This window comes from Balaenoptera borealis, assembly GCF_965194805.1.
Source record: "Balaenoptera borealis genome assembly, chromosome: 17".
NCBI lineage: Eukaryota > Metazoa > Chordata > Mammalia > Artiodactyla > Balaenopteridae > Balaenoptera > Balaenoptera borealis.
In genome coordinates this window covers 41,137,778-41,158,870 of record NC_138876.1, presented here as the reverse complement: position 1 = coordinate 41,158,870, position 21,093 = coordinate 41,137,778, and the positions used below count along the sequence as shown (strand labels likewise).

General features: G+C 35.6%; 1 protein-coding gene across 4 annotated transcripts in view; it reads left to right on the top strand.

Moving 5' to 3' along the window:
* The window catches only part of INTS8 (integrator complex subunit 8), a 47,138-nt gene that overhangs the window by 11,805 nt on the left and 14,240 nt on the right, over positions 1-21,093 (top strand). For 3 of the 4 annotated variants that reach the window (XM_082363811.1, XM_082363809.1, XM_082363808.1), the window contains 10 exons: positions 27-134; positions 1,629-1,784; positions 3,947-4,047; positions 4,464-4,605; positions 9,085-9,155; positions 9,540-9,715; positions 10,866-10,999; positions 12,613-12,723; positions 14,486-14,687; positions 18,114-18,235. In XM_082363811.1, coding sequence (XP_082219937.1) covers positions 27-134; positions 1,629-1,784; positions 3,947-4,047; positions 4,464-4,605; positions 9,085-9,155; positions 9,540-9,715; positions 10,866-10,999; positions 12,613-12,723; positions 14,486-14,687; positions 18,114-18,235 — 1,323 coding nt within the window. The remainder of the gene's footprint in view (positions 1-26; positions 135-1,628; positions 1,785-3,946; positions 4,048-4,463; positions 4,606-9,084; positions 9,156-9,539; positions 9,716-10,865; positions 11,000-12,612; positions 12,724-14,485; positions 14,688-18,113; positions 18,236-21,093) is intronic. The other variant, XM_082363810.1, reaches the window with a different exon arrangement.

Here is a 21,093-nt window from a genome sequence, read left to right as displayed (position 1 = left end):
CAAACTGGTGTTCATTACCGTTTTAGGTGTGTTATGATTTGGGTGCAGCATACTTCCAGCAAGGCTCTACAAATCCAGCTGCCTATGAAAATGCCAGAGAAAAATTCTTTAGAACCAAAGAACTAATTGCAGAGGTAAATACAATCATAACAGGCATATGATTTTCAGTCCTTGAAAACATCTATATGTTTTTTGGCTTTAATTTTTCTGATGATTAAAAAAAACCCAGTAAATGTTCATTGTTGTAAATTTGGTAGTTCAAAACAGTAGTGAAAACATCAAAAAAAAATCTGTAATACCCCTTTCGTAGTTTTAGCTTATTTTTTTTCCAGTTTTTATTCTTTATGTTTTTATACAGTTAAGCTCATGCTGTAATATGCTATTTTGTATCTTGCTTAAATATTTGAATAGATATTTTAAATGTATTCTATTCTGTTACATAGTTGTGCTGTGACTTTATTTTCCTAATGTTTGGGCATTTACATTGTTTATTTTTTTTATTTATTATAAAGTTGCAAAATTTATATCTCCAAGCATAAACTTTTGTTTGGACTTTAGATACTTTCAGGTTAAATTCCTGCAAGTAGAATTACCATGTCAATGGTCATTAATTTTTTAAAGGATGTAATAATATGTAAAGCCAAATTGCTTGTTAGGTACATTTCTCCGAAGGCACTCCGATCAGCAGTGAATTTTTTTTTAATTGCTAATTTGATGTGTGATCTAGAATATCTTTTAAAAATTTGCATTTCCTTGGTTCCTAGTAGGGTAAACATTTTCATGTGTATGTTGTTTGCATTTTTCTTTTTGTGATTCAGAAAACTGAATTTTAAAGTATATAACTAGGTTTTTGTATGCCTGGTGCCCAGGAAAATTCCCACTTCAATCTTTCCTTTCTTCACCAGAGACATTGATTAAATGTACTAGAGATTTACTTTATTGGGAATCCCCATTTTACTTTGCCTGGGGCACTCATCAGATTTCTAATTTTATGGCATTTCAGGTATAGTAGTTTAAAACTTTAATTTTTTAAAAAAGTGTGTCTTTTAAAAGTTTTTTTCTGTTTTGGTGGAAGCATTTCTGTTTATTCCAGTTGAGTGAAGATTGAGTTTTCTTTGCTGTCCCCCTTTAAATCTCTGCAAGTATATGTATTTTAAAATATTTTAAGCTTGTTTTTAACAGTGTTCACTCTTTGTTAGTGTCTTAATTTTCATACCTACATAGAGTAATAATAATGTCTACCTTTGTGTTGGCCTGAAAACTCTAAACCAGGAGTCAGCAAACTTTTTTGTAAAGGGCTAAATAATAGATATTTTAGGCTTTGTGGGCCATATACAGTTTCTGTGGTATAGTCTAATTTGTTGTTATGGTTTTTTTCCCCCCCCTTTACAACCCTAAGAATTGTTCTTAGGTCAAGAAATCTATAAAAACAAGCCACGGGCTGGATTTGGCCTGTGAGCAATATTTTGCTGACCCCTGCTCTAACTAAACCTTTTAACTTTTTATGGTTCCTCCAGCCCTGAATTTTCCATTAGCATTTTCTTGTACTGTTAAAATGCACTAAATGGGTGCTAGACTATTGTTTCTATTACATTGATGGATAATGATATATACCTCTTACTTTACAGATAGGTTCATTATCTCTTCATTGTACCATAGATGAGAAGCGGTTAGCTGGCTATTGTCAAGCGTGTGATGTTCTTGTACCTTCTTCTGATAGTACATCTCAACAATTGACTCCATATAGTCAAGTCCATATTTGTTTGAGATCTGGCAACTATCAGGTAAGATGTGTGATGGGGATACAATAGTGTAATGGTAAAGCACTGGAAGCCAGACAGCTGAGTTCAGATCCTGACACCACCATTTACAGTTGTGCCATTTAGGGCAAGCCAGACTGTCAGATTGACCTGCAAAATAGTTCTAATAATTAAGCTTCTTATGAGAATCAAATGAGAAGTTATAGTTTATAAACTCTAAGGCAAAGCACTGGACAGATGTTGACTCATTATTGATATTATCCTTTCTTGAAGGTGTAGCATTTGCCCATTTTAAGTACATTCTATAAGAAACTCTGTAGGCAGAACTTTTAAGTTTTAAAATTACAGGTAGAGAACTTTTAGTTTTATGGAGCCTAAAGTCTTGTGTCTGATCTGAAAGTATGACCTCGTAACCCTGCCTTATTAGCCACTGCGAACGTTAAGACTGAAGGAGAGCGTGAGCAGAGCGGTTTTGGTAGGTTTGGATGGTCTATTGCATAGCCCATTTTGCCAGGGGGTCTGGTCATCATCTCAGTTTTAATCATGAAAAGGGCTTAAATTAGTCTGTTGAGATTTTTATTGCACCCTCTGTGTATATATCTTTAGTTTTGTAATGAAAATCACTGGGAATTAGAATTTGTACTTTTAAAACCTTTTTTGGAAAGCCTTCATTCTAGGAAGTGAACAGTGCCTTCATGTTATTTAATTCAAAACAGAAATTATGAAATGACAAAGCTATAGCATACCTTTAGTTTTGTGTCTCCAAACGGACTTTTAGCCTAGGTTTTTAGTTCAGTCTTCTCAACTAGAGTTTATTTTTTTTCAGAGAAAATAGAAGAGAGGGGATAAGTACTTCCTCTCCCTCCCTCTGGCCTCTTTTTTGCAAATTCTGCTTTGCCCTAGGGAAGAAAATGAAACTTTCTTGAAGATAGATTTCAGATACAGATGAAGTTATTAAACACTAGAGATCTTTCAGTTACGTATTCCTAGTACAGGCTTATGGAGGGTGGGGATCAATTACGATAAGATATAGAATCTTTAAGAAGGTCCCTGGAATGGTAAGACCTGTGCAAACAAGACCTTGGAAATAGTAGTCATAAATAGGCACTTATTACTGTGAATACAATCAAGTGCCAAAATGTGTCACTCAGAAAGTAGTGTAATGGGTAGCTAGGAAGGGGGAAAGAGCAATTTTGTTGCAACTCTGAAATTTATCACTTCAGTTATGTATGCAGGAGTATCTTAGAAATCATGTTTACCTTTTTTTGTTTTTTTGTTTTTTGGTAATAAGATTCTGTTTGTATTAACTGTATATTTTTGTTTTGTGCTGATGAAGTAGTTATTGAACAGTTGTAACAAATATGTCTTCTCATATTTAGGAAGTGGCTTACTTGCCCCTGTGTAGCTTATGTTTTGCTATGGAGGTGAAACAGTGGTTGCTTTATAGTTTTGAAACCATTTTTGTCAGTGCTTTTGTGGTAGAGCTGATTAGCTTTAGCTGTTTCCAGAAATCCCCACGCTATCACCCCTTCTTTCTCTCTTCCATTGATAAAGAGATAAAGAGTTGATAAAGAACAGAAAAAGACTCTAATAATGTGGGTGTTTCTGTAATTCACTAAATAATATATTTTAAACCATTTAAATTGATTAGAATACTTTCTTAACGTGTTATATTTAGATGAATTATTTTTAATTAATTATTTTAGTGTTTTAAAAAGTTTGTTGTATGAACCCCTCCCCCCCCTTTTTTTTTTGGCTGCACTGCACGGCCTGTGGGATTTTAGTCTCCCTGCAGTGGAAGTGCAGAATCTTAACCGCTGGACCGCCAGGGAAGTCCCTGAACCCCTATTTAAAGTGGATGAGAAGAATTTAAAAACTTTCTCTCTAATAACATAGCTGAATTACTTCTTATTCATTGATTCTTCTCTCACCTCTCCCTTTTGATCTTCAGTTTTCAAAAAGGGTGAGGGGGTGCTATTTGTATCTAATGTAATTTTAAAATTTTAGAAAGAGAAGATTTTCCTAGCAAGATATTTTTTTTTTTTCCTAGCAAGATGTTTTAATGATTTTCTTCACTGTGTAATTTCTATTATAGAAAGACTTTTTAAATTTTATTAAAAAAATTTTTTTTGGAAAGATTCTTTCATGATCTTTGAAATGGATGCAATTTTGTGTCTGTGTTCTAGGAGGTAACAAAGATTTTCGCTGAAGACAATTTAACCTTCAGTTTACCTGTGCAGTTCCGGCAGTCAGTCCTAAGAGAGCTCTTTCAGAAAGCTCAGCAAGGGTAAGGAAGTGAATTACTTTTTGATTTTTGAATAAAAGGGTAAGTGTGCATTTCAGATTTATCAAAAACATCCCTCCAAACTACCTGTATGTCTGACACAATACTTTCACTTTTTTTTAGTATATGGGAAGTTAACGTGGCCAGAGGAGCCACTTTAATGTTCATCTAATCCATTTTAAAAGTGCTTGGGGAAAAAAAATTTACATAGCAGAATTTGATTCTGTTACCTAATCTGTATAGCTAAATTGTCCCTTGATAAATTCAAGAACTTCCCATGACTTAGGTATTTACTAACGTGCCTGAATATCGTAAGATCTTACCTCTCAAGAATAAATGGCTCATTCTTGTGATTTTAGTTTTGCAATATATTCCTTTTTATTAAAAAAAATTAGTGTATCTGCTTTTGTATTCTACAGAAATGAAGCTCTAGATGAAATCTGTTTTAAAGTCTGTGCCTGTAACACAGTCCGTGATATATTGGAAGGTAGAGCGATTGGTGTTCAATTTAACCAGCTATTTCTTAGACCTAATAAAGAGAAAATAGACTTTCTTCTTGAGGTAAGATGTCTTTTCCCCTTTTGATTTATAATTTTGCTTTAAGTTTACCAGTGATCTCTTAGCTACCAAATCCAGTGCCCTCTTTTCTGTCTTCATCTGACTTGCCTCTCTGGCTGATAGACGTTACTACTGATAGACCATGATCTCCAACCCTGTCTTCTGCTGGAGCTCTTTTCTGGTTCTCCTCCATCACTGGATTTTCCTTAGTCCTCCACTGACTTCTCTTTTGCTCTCCCTTTAATGTTTTTATTTACAAAAGTTTTGTCCTTGGCTCACTTAACTTCTCATATCACTTTTTATTCTCATCCAAAACTTCAGTCACCTGCTCACTAAAAACCCTTGGATCATACTTCTTGCCTCTCATGTGAGCTCCAGAATCTGTGTTTCTACTGGATCTTTCTCTTTCTTTAATAGTCTTAATGTAATAGACCTTGAGAGGAGTACATAGAGTACAATTAATACCTTTTAGTTCTAAACATACAACACTACCAGTGCTCTAGAAGTCCTTCTTATGCTCCTTACCAAACCCTCTCTGCCTCTCCTTGAGGAAACCACTGTCCTGCGTTTTGTGATAATCATTTCCTTGCTTTTCATTACAGTTGTATCACCTTTGTATGTACCCTTAAAGAATATTCTTTAATTTGCCTGTTTCGAACTTTCCATAAATGAAATCATTCAAAATAAATTCTTTGCCTCTCAGTGAACATACATGAGATGTTTTTTCAAGTTGTATGCAGATACAGTTTTTTTTTCCATTGCTGTAAGGTGTTACAACATTATATGACCATGTCACAATTTATTTATTTATTCTTAAGATGATGGACATTTGTGTTATTTACAATTTGTGCCTATTGTGCTTCTTGGAACATACTGTACATAAATCCTGGTGCACCCACATACGATTTATCTGTTACATTCCTGGAGAAGGTTTATCTGCAATATTACTATATAATTTCCAAATGTTTTTGCCACTAGCATGCATGAGAGTTCTCGTTGGTCAGGATCTTTGTCAGCACTTGGTATTGTCAGATTTCCTGTCAGGGTCATGGTATAATGGTATCTTATTGAGGTTTTAATGTCCATTTCCTTTATTACTGAGGAATTTAGCAGCTTTTCATTTATTTTTTGCACATACAGATTTTGTCTTTTGAGGTACCCATTCCAAGTGGTATGCCTCATTTTTCTGTTGAATTGTCTTTTTTTTTTTTTTTTGCAGGAGTTTTTTATATATTCTGTCCTTTACTAGTTTTAAATATTGCAGGTATCTTTTCTGCGTTTCACTTCTCTTTTAACTTTTTATTATTTTAAAAGTTCTTAATTTTAATATAATAAAATTTATCAATCTTTTCCATAAAGGAAAAGATTAGTGGATTTCTGTGTCTTGTTCAAGAAAGCTTTTCATATCCTGTAGTCGTGAAAATTGTCGTATATTTTACCTTCTAAAAGCTCTAGAGCTTAGCCTTCTTTTCACATTTAGGTCTTTAATCCACCTATGATTGATTTTTGTTTATTAACATGAAGTATGGGGTCTGATGTCATTTTTTTCCTCACTTGTTCCAGTACCATTTATTGAAAGTTCCATCTTTTTTCTACCAATCTCCAGTACTACCTCTCTTGAATGCCAAGTATCCATACGTGTGTGGGCCTGTCTCTGGGCTGTGTTCTGTACCACTTTTCTGTTTGTTTACCCATACATCAGTATCCCTGTCTTGATATCATCTGAAGTACAAACCTTGGTTTTCAAAGTTGTATCGGTTATGCTCGTCTTTTTGCGTTTTCTTGTCGACAGTAGACTCAGATTGTCAAGTTCCGCAAATAAGCCAGTTGGATTTTTGTTTGGAACTACATTACCTTTAAAAGCCGATTTGTGAAAAGTTAGTGTCTTTACAATACTGAGTATTCTAATCTGTGAACTGGTGTAGGTTTTGATTTATTTAGGCATTCTTTAATGCCCTTTAAAGCTTTATAATTTTTCCATAGAAGTCTTTTTATTTTTTTTATGAACTTGAAAATAGTTTATGCATTGGTATAGAGGTATAGTTGAACTCTGTATAATGATTTTGTTTCCAGCTACTTTGCTAAACTCTTAAAAATTCTGTTTATCTGTAGGTTCATTTGTTTTTCTAAATAGTCTTTATCTGTAAATAATGCATTTTGGTTTTTTCATTTTCTAGCCTTTTCATTTTTATTTCTATGTACTTGTTCTTACTGTGCTGACAATGATCTCCAGAACAATGTTTGGTAGAAAGGGCTCTGATGGGCTTCCTGGTTTCATTCTTAGTCTCAAAAGCTTGCACTCTTTCACTGTTTAGAATGATGTTTATCATAGGTTTTTCTTACAGTTACTCCTTATCTGATTAAGGAAGTTTCTGTTTATCCTTAATTCACTGAAGGCTCTTTTTTTAAAAAAAATCATGAATTATTTTTAGATTTTATTAAATGCTTTTTCTATGTCTATTATGATAAGCACGTAATTTTTCTCTTCTAATTGGTTAATGTAGTGAAGTATATTATATTGAAGTACCTTGTCTGGATAAACCCAACTAGGTTGTGATCTTTTTTTTAAACTGAGATATAATTGACATGTAACATTGTATTAGTTTTAGGTCATGTTATGATTGTTTTTAATACATATTGCTGGATTTGGCTTGCTAATACTTTAAGATTTTTTTACATTCGTGTGTGAGATTGATGCATCTGTTTTTTTTCTTTCTTGTCCTGTCTTTGATTTTGTTACTAAGGTCATGTGTGCCTCATAAATAAATTGAGGTATGGATCATTTCTTTTTGCCTGGAAAAGAAAATGGACTCATTGCTTTTTTCAGTGTTTGGTAAAATTTACCAATGATGTATTTGGGCCTGGAGATTTTTTTTGTGGGAAGATCTTTGGCATTGATTCAATCTCAGTGATTTCATCTGCTGTTCTTTTTTCTTGATTAGTTTTGAGAAGTTCTTTTCTAAGAATTTGTCCACTTTATCTAAATTTTTAAGTTGATTAATATTAATGTTTTTAGTTATCTTTTCAGTTATATAGCATCTGTAGAGATGTCACCTATTTCATATTTTTCATTTTTAAAAAGTTGAGGTGAATTCACATAACATCTCTGTTATGTTGCTTATCAGGAGTTACCACATATTCCCAAACACATGACGACACATGTACAATGCATCTCTATATTTGAATAAACAATCTCATGAAAGGACACTAAAGTATTATTTATCATAAGATCTTACATATGGTAGCAAACTTAATTATGTATACAGTGGGGCAAAATTATTAGAATGTAAATATATTGTACATACTCCAAGATGCTCAGATGTGTTATATACTGATAGCATGACCTATTCATCTGAGCAAAGTACTTTTAAGATACTGTTTCTGAGCATGGTAATTAAAAATACTATTATTCCTTTTTTTCTTTTAATAGCTTCATTGGGATGTAATTCGCATACCATACAATTCACCCATTTAAAATGTACAGTTCAGTGATTTTTAGTATGTTCATAGAGTTGTGCAGCCATCACCTCAGCCAGTTTGACAACATTTCATTCCTCTCTGCCCATCTGCAACAAAACTCCTTATCCATTAGCAGTCATTTCCCATTTTCCCTCAATCCCTTCAACCCTAGGCAACTATTAATCTACTTTTTGTCTCTGTAGATTTGCCTGTTCGGGACATGTCATATAAATAACTTCTTTCATTTAATGTTGAAAACTTGAAAAATTTGATCCATGTTGGAGTGGGTATCAGTACTTCATTCTTTTTTATAGCTGAATAGTATCCCATTGACTGGATATGCTCTTCAGTGTCTAGTTTGAGTGTTCATTCATCAGTTGATGGGCTTTAGGGTTGTTTCCACTTTTTAGCTCTTACGAATAATGCTGCTATAAACATTATATAATTTAATTTTTGTGTCAACATATTAGAGAATATTTGACAATTTCTTAAGGTTAGGGAGCTTTTACACTAATAATATATATTTTTTGACTTCTTGTAAATAATATGTGGGAAGGAAGCCTAATCTAATAAACTCAATAATATTATAAGGATATTATTTTTAGATAACTAATATTTTCATAGCTGGTTTCTGTTACTCTTTATTTTCATTGTTTAGTTTTTAAACCTTGGTTATCTTCTTAACCATTGGTTCTATATACTTTAACTATTATCGAACATTCTTTTCAACTATCTAAGATGACCCTTTTCTCACTTTTCTGACAGGAACTTCTGATTCTTAAATTTATCACTCCATTTAATTTGGCAACGTACTTTGTAAATTTCGGCAGGACTTGTTCGTATGCTAAATAGATTATTCTTTACTGCATATTCTTTGGTCTCATCTCTTAAATTTCTTAACCAAATCTGTGACTGATAATGTTTGAAAGGAAAATTCAGTTGTTTTTAAATCTAAACTTTTCAGACTGTAGTATAATTATTTTAAAGTACCCATATTCAAATAAAAATTACTCAAATTCCTAGGTATGTTCAAGATCAATAAATTTAGAAAAAGCTTCAGATTCTTTGAAAGGAAACATGGCAGCTTTTCTAAAGTAAGTGCCTTTCTTTTCTTTTTCTTAATTTTGAACTTAGTCCTGTGAGAAAAATATATTTTATTCCTTATTGTTTTGGATTTGCCCTGCCTATCTTATAACCAGGCAATAATTGGTATTTAAGAACAGTTATGGTTTAGATTCATGTAGTCGCATAAAACTTAGGATTCTGTCAGTTACTCCTTTTGTATATTGTAGCATTGAAATCACAAATTTTAAATAAGGACCAAAAAGAAATTTTAAAAGCTGTTTCAAATTATTGTTGTGCAGTTATTGAATGGTGGCTTTTTAAACAGTTTATTAATAAAAATTGGTTAATATGATTGTTTTCCCCAAACTAAAATTATACACTTTTTTGTTTTATAATATTTCTTACTGATCTAGGAATGTGTGTCTGGGGTTGGAAGACCTGCAGTATGTTTTCATGATTTCTTCACATGAGCTTTTCATTACATTGTTGAAAGATGAAGAACGAAAGCTACTTGTTGATCAGATGAGGAAGAGATCCCCTAGAGTAAATCTGTGCATTAAACCAGTAACTTCATTTTATGATATCCCAGGTTAGCTCTGCTAGCTAAAATGTTGGCACATTCTGCCCCTCAGTGTATTTGAGGATATCCTCTTAATTTGTTTCAGATTACACGAATGCTGGTAATTAATAGACATTTACCTGTCTTTTGTAGTCATATTTCTGTCTAAGCAGTTAAGTCTTGGGACTCTGCTGAGTCTCTGGTTCATGGAGATATAGGCCTAGATACATAAAAGATTTTAGCTGGGGAAGTAGACCCACGTAACTCTGCTGCTGTGTTCTTGAAGGTAAAAGAGGATGGGAGGGGAGTGGTTGAGAACAATAAAAGGTACAGGCTTGCATGCATTTCAGCCTATATATCACCGTGATCCTGTCTTCTGGCTAAACATTCAGCTTTGATAGCATTGCCATTTTTGCCTTATTTATTTGATGATTTTCTTGCATTTTTTTCTCTTATTTTATAAATATAAGTAGAAAATATAGTGCTGCTCATTAATAAGGAATACAAGCTTCAACACTTAATATGGGGGAGACAGAGAATTCAGTTGGCTGAACGAACTTTTAGCTGCTTTGACCCTCATTAGATTTAAACTGCTTTGACAGTCCAGGTGTAAAGGGAAAGAATAATATTAACACAGATAAAATGCTGGAAATGCATTATTGAAGACTATATCTGAAAGCCGAGTTGTAGTGAGGGATTTTAATGATCAATTCTTCATTTTCTGGGGAAGGCAGTGCCTCCACCCCCTCATTCTCCCCTTCAGAAAACACATTCTTAATGTTTATTGCTCAAAACATTTTATATGTGCTTTTAACACAGTATGTTCCAAAGTAGGAGACTGTCTATATAAGTTAAATTTTTCCATATATCCCACATAATTCTTTCCATGTACCAGTTACTGATTTTTATGTTTTTATTTTCATTATCTTTATTAAATGCATTCATTTATTAAATGAAGACATAATAAAAATTGTGTTAGGCTTTCTATATGAGAGTGAAGTTAAAATAATTTGCATTAAGTTGAATAAATCAGTTTTCAAGATGAGAGATGCTTTTAACTTATAATACTTATAAACATGCACAATTTCTCTCAGTAAATTACCATTCTCATATTTATAGGATTATGTATACCTTTGAATCAAATCATTATTTAAATGGAAACCTCTCCTTCCTTTCTTAGCCTCAGCAAGTGTCAACATTGGCCAGTTGGAGCATCAGCTGATATTGTCAGTAGATCCCTGGAGGATTCGACAGATTTTAATTGAATTACATGGTATGACTTCAGAGCGCCAATTCTGGACAGTGTCTAATAAGGTAAGAAAACCCTCTCTTAAGCACAGATAAGAAGGGACTTCTCTGGTGGTGCAGTAGTTAAGAATCCGCCCGCCAATTCAGGGGACATGGGTTTGATCCCTGGTCCGGGAAGATCCCACATGCCGCAGAGCAACTAAGCCTGTGTGCCACAACTACTGAGCCTGCGCTCTAGAGCCCGCGAGCCACAACTACTGAGCCTGCGTGCCAAAACTACTGAAGCCTGCGTGCCTAGAGCCATGCCGTGCCGTGCTCCGCAACAAGAGAAGCCACCGCAATGAGAAGCCCACGCACCGCAACGAAGAGTAGCCCCCGCTCACCACAACTAGAGAAAGCGCGCGTGCAGCAAGAAGACCCAATGCAGCCAGGAAAAAAAAAAAAAGAACAGATAAGAAAATTATCCTTGTTTTCTGATGTAATTTCATAGAAGAGCTGTTCCCTGACCTTTTTGGGAATAAGAACCCCTTTTATTTGTCAACAATTCATCAACAACGTGAAAGACCTGCACATGAGAGTAATTGCACTTTGAACATCCATTGACAGAGAAAATATGAAATATCCAAAAAAGATACTATTAAATCAGTAACAACAAAAAATGAGTTTATATTTCATTTGTTGTCATAACACCTACATGCATTTTCAGTATAGCTGTTAATATGTGTGTAAGGTATAATATTTATGCAGTCTGGAGCTAATACTTGCTGTGTGCTTACAGAGTATTTTTGGTTTAGTTTTTTCATATCTTCTTGAAGTCTAAAGCCTACAGTTTAGAACCACTTCATTAAAACTTCTTTTTAGAACATTTTTGGCTCTAGATATTCTTTTTAAAATGCCAAGCTAATGTTTCTGAAGTTGTCTATTTAAGTTTTCCTGTGTGGAAAGTGCAAATGAAAATAGCTTTTTAAACATTTCAGTGGAATGTAGCTTGAGATACAAGGGAAACAGTCCACAAATACAGGTGAAATTAAAGTACTATGGTAGAGCTTCTAATTTAACTGCATACTCCTCCTCTGCTGAATATGTAATAAAAAGCAGCAAGAAATTGCTGTATATTTTGTGAGGTTTGAACGTAAAAGTGCAGTGAAATGAAAAATTGGTCTGAACCTTAGTTGGGCTTCTTAGCATTGACATTGTTATTTGTGTTCATTTATATAGAGAGCAAGTATATAGCATAATAGTTAAGAGCGGGAGTTCTGGTACTAACTGCCTGAGTTTGAATGCCAGCTCTCTACTTAACTAGCTGAATAGTCTTTGGCAAGTTATTTGACTTCTGTGTGTCTTCATTTTCTCATCTGTGAAATGGAGATAATAGTACCTACTTAATACTGTTGTGAGGATCATATGAGTTAATACGTATTAAACTCCTAGAATTTTCTTTTCCTTCTTTATTTCTATAGGCTATCCTTCAGAAAGTTCCAATCCATTTAATTATTTATTACTAGCTTATTATAGTGATTATGTTCATTTTGATTAGCATTTCAATACAGCTGTCATTTTCCTTTCTCTTTCAAAAATGACTTTTGAATGATTTTTTAAATGGGGTTGACTATTACTGAAAGATTCTTATCTAGATTTGGCTTTATGTGTGTGTATTTGTGGATTTTTATTTCTTCTAGTGGGAAATACCTTCTGTCTATAGTGGTGTTATCCTGGGAATCAAAGACAATTTAACAAGAGATTTGGTTTACATTCTAATGGCCAAAGGTTTACACTGCAGTACTGTTAAGGTGAGTAAAAGCATACATTGACGTCTGGTTAAGAATATGCTTTGTAAATTTAGCATGAAGCCAGGAATCAGAATCAGTTGTGTTTTCCTGATCTTAAAATCATAGTTGTAGGCCTAGGAGGATATTTGAAAAGACGTTTTGGTTTATTCTTTTTCCTTTTACCCTCGTAACTATACGAAAATGGTCTTGGACATATGGCTACTACTCTATTTCTTTTAAAAAGTTAGAGAACTTGAATAGTTCTTATTTGTATTCAGGGTTCAGTTAGTAAAGATTGTATTCCAAGCTAAAGAAAAAAACAAAAATCATTAAAATTACTTTTGTAGATTTTACATAAGGATCTATTTGTGAAGTAGTCTGGGATGGAAATACAGATTTGGAAATCATCAAAGATCACCCTGGGAGAATATTCAGAACCTAGGGGATCCAGCACAGGGTCCAAAAAGAGTGGCGTGAGAAAGAGTCTGGTATGAAGACCAGACTTGTGGGGTCATAGTAGCTAAGGGGATGGAGGATGTCAAGAAAAGGGAATGGACATTACTGGGTTGCAGCCCCTAAGTCCAGTAAGGTAACTGAAAGGTATTGAGTAGATTGTGCCATTAGAAGATCTTTGTTTAGTAAGAGCTATTTCTTCTTCACGATGTGGGGGATAGAAGCCATATTGTACGAGTGAAGGAATCAATGTGGAGAGAGTAAGCGAAGGCTACTCTTTGGAAAAATTAGAAAGAGATGTGTAGGAAAGGGCTTGGATCATAGTTGATTTGATTTATTTATTAGTCAATTATATAGGCTAATAGAGTCGTGTGCAAAATTTTAGAATGTGGAACCTTGTTGAAGGGGGTAAGGTCTAATTCTGACTATCTTAGGTGGAGAAGGGTGTTTAATCATGGAATTTTATACCTGTATGATATATGTATATAATATTTATATAAAACTTTTAGTTTTGTTATTTAAAAAATTTTTTTTGGCCATGCTGCGTGGCATGGGGGATCTTAGTTCCCAGACCAGGGATCGAACCTGTGCCCCCTGCAGTGGAAGCGTGGGGTCTTAACCCCTGGACTGCCAAGGAAGTCCCCTAGTTTTGTTATTTTATAATTTACGTAAAACTTGTTTAGTAATATAGCATGTATATTATATTGATTGTTTATTGGATGTTTTTTAAAAATTACATCGGGACCGGGGTCCGGTGCGGAGAGCCCTTCGTCCTGGGACACGGGGTGCGGCCGGAAAGGCGGCCGCCCCCTCGCCCGTCACGCACCGCACGTTCGTGGGGAACCTGGTGCTAAACCATTCGTAGACGACCTGCTTCTGGGTCGGGGTTTCGTACGTAGCAGAGCAGCTCCCTCGCTGCGATCTATTGAAAGTCAGCCCTCGACACAAGGGTTTGTAAAAAGGAAAAAAAAAAAGTTAAAAAAAAAAAAAAAAAAAAAAAATTACAGGTAATTCCCTGGCGGTTCAGTGGTCAGGACTCTGTGCTTCCACTGCGGGGGGCACGGGTTCGATCGCTGGTCGAGGAACTAAGATCCTGCATGCCGTGTGGTGCAGCCAAAAAAAAAAAAAAAATTTACAAAAGAATTAAGTATTTATTGGAATAAATCAACAATGCAGAGATGATAAAAAGATGATAGTCTAGCCTCATCTCCCAAGATAACCAGTGTTAACCATTTAAATTAATTCTTCTCCTCTTTGTTCTGTACTTATAAAGACGTATTTTTTGACTCCAGAGGAAAGGTGATCCAGGCTATTCTGTTTCTTTTTATAGGACTTTTCCCATGCTAAACAGCTTTTTGCTGCTTGTTTGGAGTTGGTGACAGAATTCTCACCAAAACTTCGTCAGGTCATGCTGAATGAGATGCTGCTTTTGGATATTCATACACACGAAGCTGGAACAGGGCAATCTGGAGAGAGACCGCCTTCTGATCTTATTAGTAGGGTGCGAGGATATCTGGAAATGAGGCTTCCTGGTAAGACTTTTTTCACAAAGCCAAATTTCAGAAATTTAGTACTCAAGTAACTGTGGGGAATATTCTAAAAGAATATTTACTGGACTTTTTACCATCTATGAAAAAATTATTTGTCTTTTAAAACAGAATTCAGATGTGGAGTTCACTTGAAAACATTGGGGAAAATGTAGGAAATTATTAATTTCCTAGGATTGCCATAAATAAGTACCAGAAATTAATTATTTAATTAATTAATTTAAAATTTATTTATTTATTTTTGGCTGCTTTGGGTCTTCATTGCTGCAGAAATGAATTTTTTCATGGTTTTGGAAATGAGATTTCTGAAATCAAGGGGTCTGCAGGGCTACACTCCCTTTAAAGGCTCTAGAGAAGGATCCTTCCTTGCTTCTCCCTAGCCTCTGGTGGCTCCCAGCAGCCTTTGGTGTTCCTGGGCTTGTAGCTGCATCACTCCAGTCTTTCCCTGTTTCACGTGGCCTTCTCCTGTGTGTGCGTGTGTCCGTGTCCTCTCCTCTTGTAAGGGCAGCAGTCATTGGATTTAGGGTCTACCCTAATTCAGTATGACCTCATTTTAACTAACCACATCTGCAAAAACCCTGTTTCCAAGTAAGATCACCTTCTGAGGTTTCGGGTGTACATGAATTTTGAGGGGACAGCATTCAACACACTACAAAAACTATATTGCAATTTTAAGATATTCTGTTAAAAGATTCAAAATGTCCTTGAAGCTGCATGTTGAAGGTTTATTTCCTCATAGCTGCCATAGACAGCCCTCAGCATGATTGTCTGTGGGTCAGGAAGTCACTTGTGGTCACTTTAGGAACAGATTTTGACTGTCCAGTTCTAAATGTAAAGATCTTATTATGAAAAGGAGCTTATCATAAGAATTTTTTTTTATCATAAGAATTATCATCTGTTACATATAATCTTGCTTAGTTAAAGCAGTTTCTTTTACATGTTTTAATAATATTTAGAGCATTTCAATCATACTGTACACATTTAATACTGTAAATAGTAAAATTGAAGTGTAAAGCAAGGTCCTAATAATGTGCCCAAACAAATGGCTGCTGGCCCTCTGGGGTCTTTTGAATTAATTTGTTGTAACATTGTGATTTCTTGAAGAAATTACAACTTTTTAGCACTCTGTAGGTAGAATACCTTTGAGTTTTAATGCATCAGTGCCCTTCAGTATCACAATAAAAATTGATCTAATTAATATATACGAACTGTCAACAGAGTGTTTTCTAAAACTTTTTTTTCCTTTTTCTTTTCGGGCCGTGCTGCGCGGCTTGTGGGATCTTTGTTCCCCTACCAGGGATTGAACCTGGGCCCTCGGCAGTAAAAGCACAGGGTCCTAACCATTGGACTGCCAGGGAATTCCCCAGAGTGTTTTCTTTTTAAAGGTTGAAGATTGGTTCTCTAAAATGAAAAGCAAAAAGAATTTTAAAAACCCTAACATTTATTGAGTGCTAACTACATGTCAGACACTCTTCTGAGAGCTTAGGTGCATAACTGATTTAGTCCTCGCAGCAGCTTCATGAAGTAGCTTCTTATTTAATTATCCCCGTTTTGTAAATCAAGAAACTAAGGTTAAAGAATTTGGCCAAAGTCATGAAGTAAGAGACAGAACTGTGTTTTGAACTCATCAGGCCAACTTAAGCCTGTGCTTTTACTCTTTGAAATGGTTGGAAATGCCTTCAAATTATTATAGTCTCTTTGTACTACCTTTTTGGCCTTTGAGTAGTTTGGAGTTCACTTCACTTTTCCTCCCTCCCTCCCTCCCTCCATTCTTCCTTCTCTCCCCTAACTTACTGAATGTTCATCTATTTGTCCCGTAGTTTGTGTTATAAGCAGTGTTTGAAATGAGAAGGAAAGGATGTACTGTTAGGAAGAACAAGAAAACGTTTGAACCCCACTCTCTAGATGCTGATTCTTCTTTAAGAACCATTGTGGACTCACTAATGAGAGATGCCCAGTGAATAAAGGACGCCTTAGAGCCAAATGCTGTCTGGCCTTCCTTTGGCAAAGTGTATGGTGCACAATGCACAGTGACATGTTGTACACTGGGATATTAAATTTACTTCTATCTTCACTCCTTCTTTAAGAAGATGATGCAAATAATGTATTTTTACTTAATTTTGGTGTGTTCCTGTGCCTCTTTTTTGTCCTCTCCAGTTGCTTTTTGGGATAAAGTGAGATATAAACAAATAGCCACAGGCAAAGACTTTTTAGAAAGACTGAAAAATATTGGTACTCAAGAAGTTTAATAGCTCTCCCCATTTTAAGTTTTAACATTGTTATTTAGTATTCATTGGGTTTCTTTTCCTTTTTCTTGAAACACATTAAAACCTGAGTATTATATACTTTGAGCTACAAAAATTCACAATGTATTTAATATTAAGGTATATTTAATAATTATTTATTTCAAAGGAAATAATGGTCAAACAATTCTGAGTGATTTTTTCCCCCCATATCTTTTTATTTAAAATTGTTACAGGTATAGTAAGTAATTTTTGAATGAGTGAATGATTGGTCTCTTATGAATATTTATCATGTTTTAATCAGGAAAAATTATTAAAAAATGAAAAACATATTAACATGAATTTATTACAGCTTTAAACGTGGTTTACCTATCTCTGTGCTCTAAATAGCTAGAAGTTTATACCATACCATTATATATTTGTTTTGTTTGTGTGGTTCTTGTCTGCTCATTTATTTATTTATTTTTGGCTGCGTTGGGTCTTAGTTGCAGCCCGTAGGCTTCTCTCTAGTTGTGGCGTATGAGCTCCAGAGCTCGTGGGCACTGTAGTTGCAGCACACCGGCTCTCTAGTTGTGGCCTGCGTGCTCAGTAGTAGTTGCGGCATGTGGGCTTAGCTGCCCCCGTGGCATGTGAGACCTTAGTTCCCTGACTAGGGATCGAACCCGCGCCCCCTGCATTGGAAGGCGGATTCTTAACCACTGGACCACCAGGGAAGTCCCTCTCTGCTCATTTAAATTATAAGTTTGTAGAGGCTGGGTACCAACTCCTAGACTTCCACAGTAGAGTATTAGGCATCTTAAGGTGTTCTTAGCAGAGAATTTTGTTGATTAATAGTGGGGACTGTGGCAACCTGTTATTGGGAAACCTTAAAACTTTCAAGAGAAAAGTATAAAATATTAGTGTTTTTCTATTTTTTCATCTGTAACTATTGTTTTTAATTTGTTCAGCTGGAATCTGAGCAACTGTTTGCTTTGTTATTTATTGATTGATTGATTGCCACACCGCACTGCACAGCTTGCAGGATCTGAGTTCCCTTACCAGGGATCAAACCTGCACCCTCTGCAGTGATAGCACAACGTCGTAACCATTGGGCTGCCAGGGAAGCCCCATGCTTTGTTCTTTTAGTGTTATGACGGTAACTCCAACTACTTTCTTCTTTGTTGTTTAGATATTCCTCTTCGTCAGGTTATTGCCGAGGAGTGTGTTGCTTTTATGTTAAACTGGAGGGAAAATGAATACCTTACCCTGCAGGTTCCTGCCTTTCTGCTTCAGAGTAATCCATATGTAAAGGTAATTCATGTTTAATCTAAATAAAAGGGTTATTAGGCTGGGATTATTGGACCAGTTTCTCTAGATCTGTACTACTTAGGGAGCTTGTCCAGTTTCTAAGATTCAGTCTAAGTTTGGACAGATGCTTGTTGGTTTGTAGGTAAAAGTATAGTTTTTGATAATTCAGGCACTTGAGTTTGCCCTCTCTAATATTTTTTTCTTCTACCCTATAGTTATAAGAATGCAAGCAAAAATTATTTCGTTAATAGACAACATTTTGGTATAATCCTAAACTAGTGAGAAGTTAGTCAGCTTTTCTTGCTTTGATTGATGTAGTCAAACCCTGGTTTCAGCTCTGGAATACCCAGGTCTAGCTGGGTTGGACTGGGGGGGCCGTTAGGGGTGAGCTGCACCCATTTTTCCATTTGAGCACCTTACCCTTCTTCAAAGCCTATTAAACTCTCCAAGTTGATACCTGATTCTTATTAGGCTACATGTTTGTTATTAGTGATTATTTCCATATGAAACAGTTCATTCAGTGAATTGATGGTATGTTGTTTGTTTATTCTCCTTTCTTAATTACACCTATCCTGCACGACTGAAAATGCTTCTGGGTGGAGAAAACATCAAAAATAAAGAGAGACAGGAGGTCTTCCCTAAGATTCTTTCTTTCATGTGTTAATATTATGTTTACCCTGAATAAGCAGTGAACTTTTCTCCCTTTTTGGTCTTGTAGTTAAAAAAAAAAAAAAAAAATTCATGGTTTACCACTTTTTTGTATATGTTTGGTCCTTCAGATTTCCTTACTCTTTTCTTAATGCTTGTGTTACCTTTTGTTCTTACCTGCCATCATCTCATCTTCAGTACACAGCCCCTTAAATGGATGGTTATCTGGAAACCTTGCAACACTGTACCAGTTTTTACATTTGCCTTTGGTTATTTGTTTCTTCCTCCTTATTTCATGTATGGCCTTTAAAAAACTGAGCTCATTTCACTTCAACCCTTTGAAGACTTACTGATTTCTTTTGTTTTTTTCCTCCTTTTTGTTTTCTTTATGGTCGTTCATAAAAATTTGTCATACTTGAGTCATCCTTCTCTTTGGAATTTCAGACATTGGATTATATCTGTTTTTTTAGTGAACTTTCTGAGATAGGAGTTCCTAATATCTAGGGTATTTGTCTGATTATGCCCAGCGGTCTCTTGTCTTTAGTAAACTCTCAGATGAGACGACCGTTTCGTTTCAAGATTATCATTTCCACTTAGAACGGTAGCTCGTTGCTTAGTATTATGACAGTGCAGTAGCTTTTCTCTTTGCTTCTCTTAGCTGTGAATTCTGTGGAGCTGTGCACCAGGAAGCCTGGCCGCATGTTTGAGGGCCTGCAGTGTGGAAGGGCACGGGGTATTGTGTTGTAGGTTGCCTAACCTTGGGCTAGGTTAGCTCACTGCTTCCTGCACTTCCCCTTGATCTGGCCGCAGAGGACGAAGGGTATGAGGTGACCTTGCTGCAGGGGCCACTGAGGCATCTCATCGTCTCATCTGGATTAGGGTTTTGTGTGTCTCCTTCCCTAATGGGCCCCTTGTTCCCTTGTTAATGTAGAGGAGAAAGTAATCAGATTGAGAAGTCTAGAGTAAGGGATTAGGTATTAAAAATTATACAATTTAGAGCAGCTTTCAAACTTTGAATTTGGTGTGGAATATATATACAGATGCTTAGGGAAGAGTCTGGAAGGATATTAACAGTCATTATCCCTGGGTAGTGAAATATTAAGTGATCTTTAATCAATTTTATTTTCCATTCTCTTAGGAATGGAAAAAGGAAAGGAAAAAGTCTTAAGCATGTGACTGAATATGACCTTTTGAAATAATAAAAACAGTCCAGCCTCTCCCTTGGATCAGTATGGGAGGTAGTGTAGTATATTGGAAAATGTACAGCATTTATGGGCACGTGGATTATGAGAAACTAGCTAGTGGGAGGAGGAGGAGAGGTTGGTGCTAACAGTCATAATGGTATAAGACAAAGACCATGGCTTTTGCCATGGCCTGCAAAGCCTTTTAAGGTGTGGGAGCTTCTCCTTCTCCCTCCCTGTCATGCCAGCTCTGTCTGTGGTGCCGGAGTGCTCACGGCCCTTGTACACACAGTGCTTTCTCAGGCTTCCGCACTTCTGCACTTCTGTGTGCTGTTTGTTCATTTAGCCGAGATGCTCTTCCCACTTTTGCCTGTTTGTGTAGTTTCTTTGAAGCTTTCCATAATTCTTTTCTTCGCAAACTTGCTGTTCTTGTTACTTCTGTACTGTTGTACTGTGGACATATTTCTTTTGTTGTACTTATACTGTATAGTAAATTATTTGTTCACCTGTGTGTCTTCCCCGTAAAGCAGTGAGCTTCTTGAGGACAGTTAATTTTCATATTTTCAGTGCTTTGCTTGATACCCAGCACATAGGAGATGCTCAAGAATGTTTGTGGAATTCAACTGACTTGGGGCCTAATACCTCTGAAAATTCTTACTTTTAAGTGAATTTACTTGCTTAATGTAGTAACCTTCAGCCAAGCATGTGATCTCTGACAACAGAAAATGAAATTGAGAACTGCAGTAAATAACTTGTGTATATTGTGATCCTAGTTGTTAGAGAAGAGTATGTGCAGTAGGCACGCAGGATGAAATGTCCTCCTAGATCAGGGACCCTTGATTTCCATTCACATAGCCTAGCTAGGGTTTTTTTTTTTTTGGAGTCAGAGAACATAATTTCCTCCTTTTTTAAAAAATTTATTTATTTATTTATTTAATTTTTGGGGCTGTGTTGGGTCTTCATTTCTATGCTAGGGCTTTCTCTAGTTGTGGCAAGCGGGGGCCACTCTTCATCGCGGTGCGCGGGCCTCTC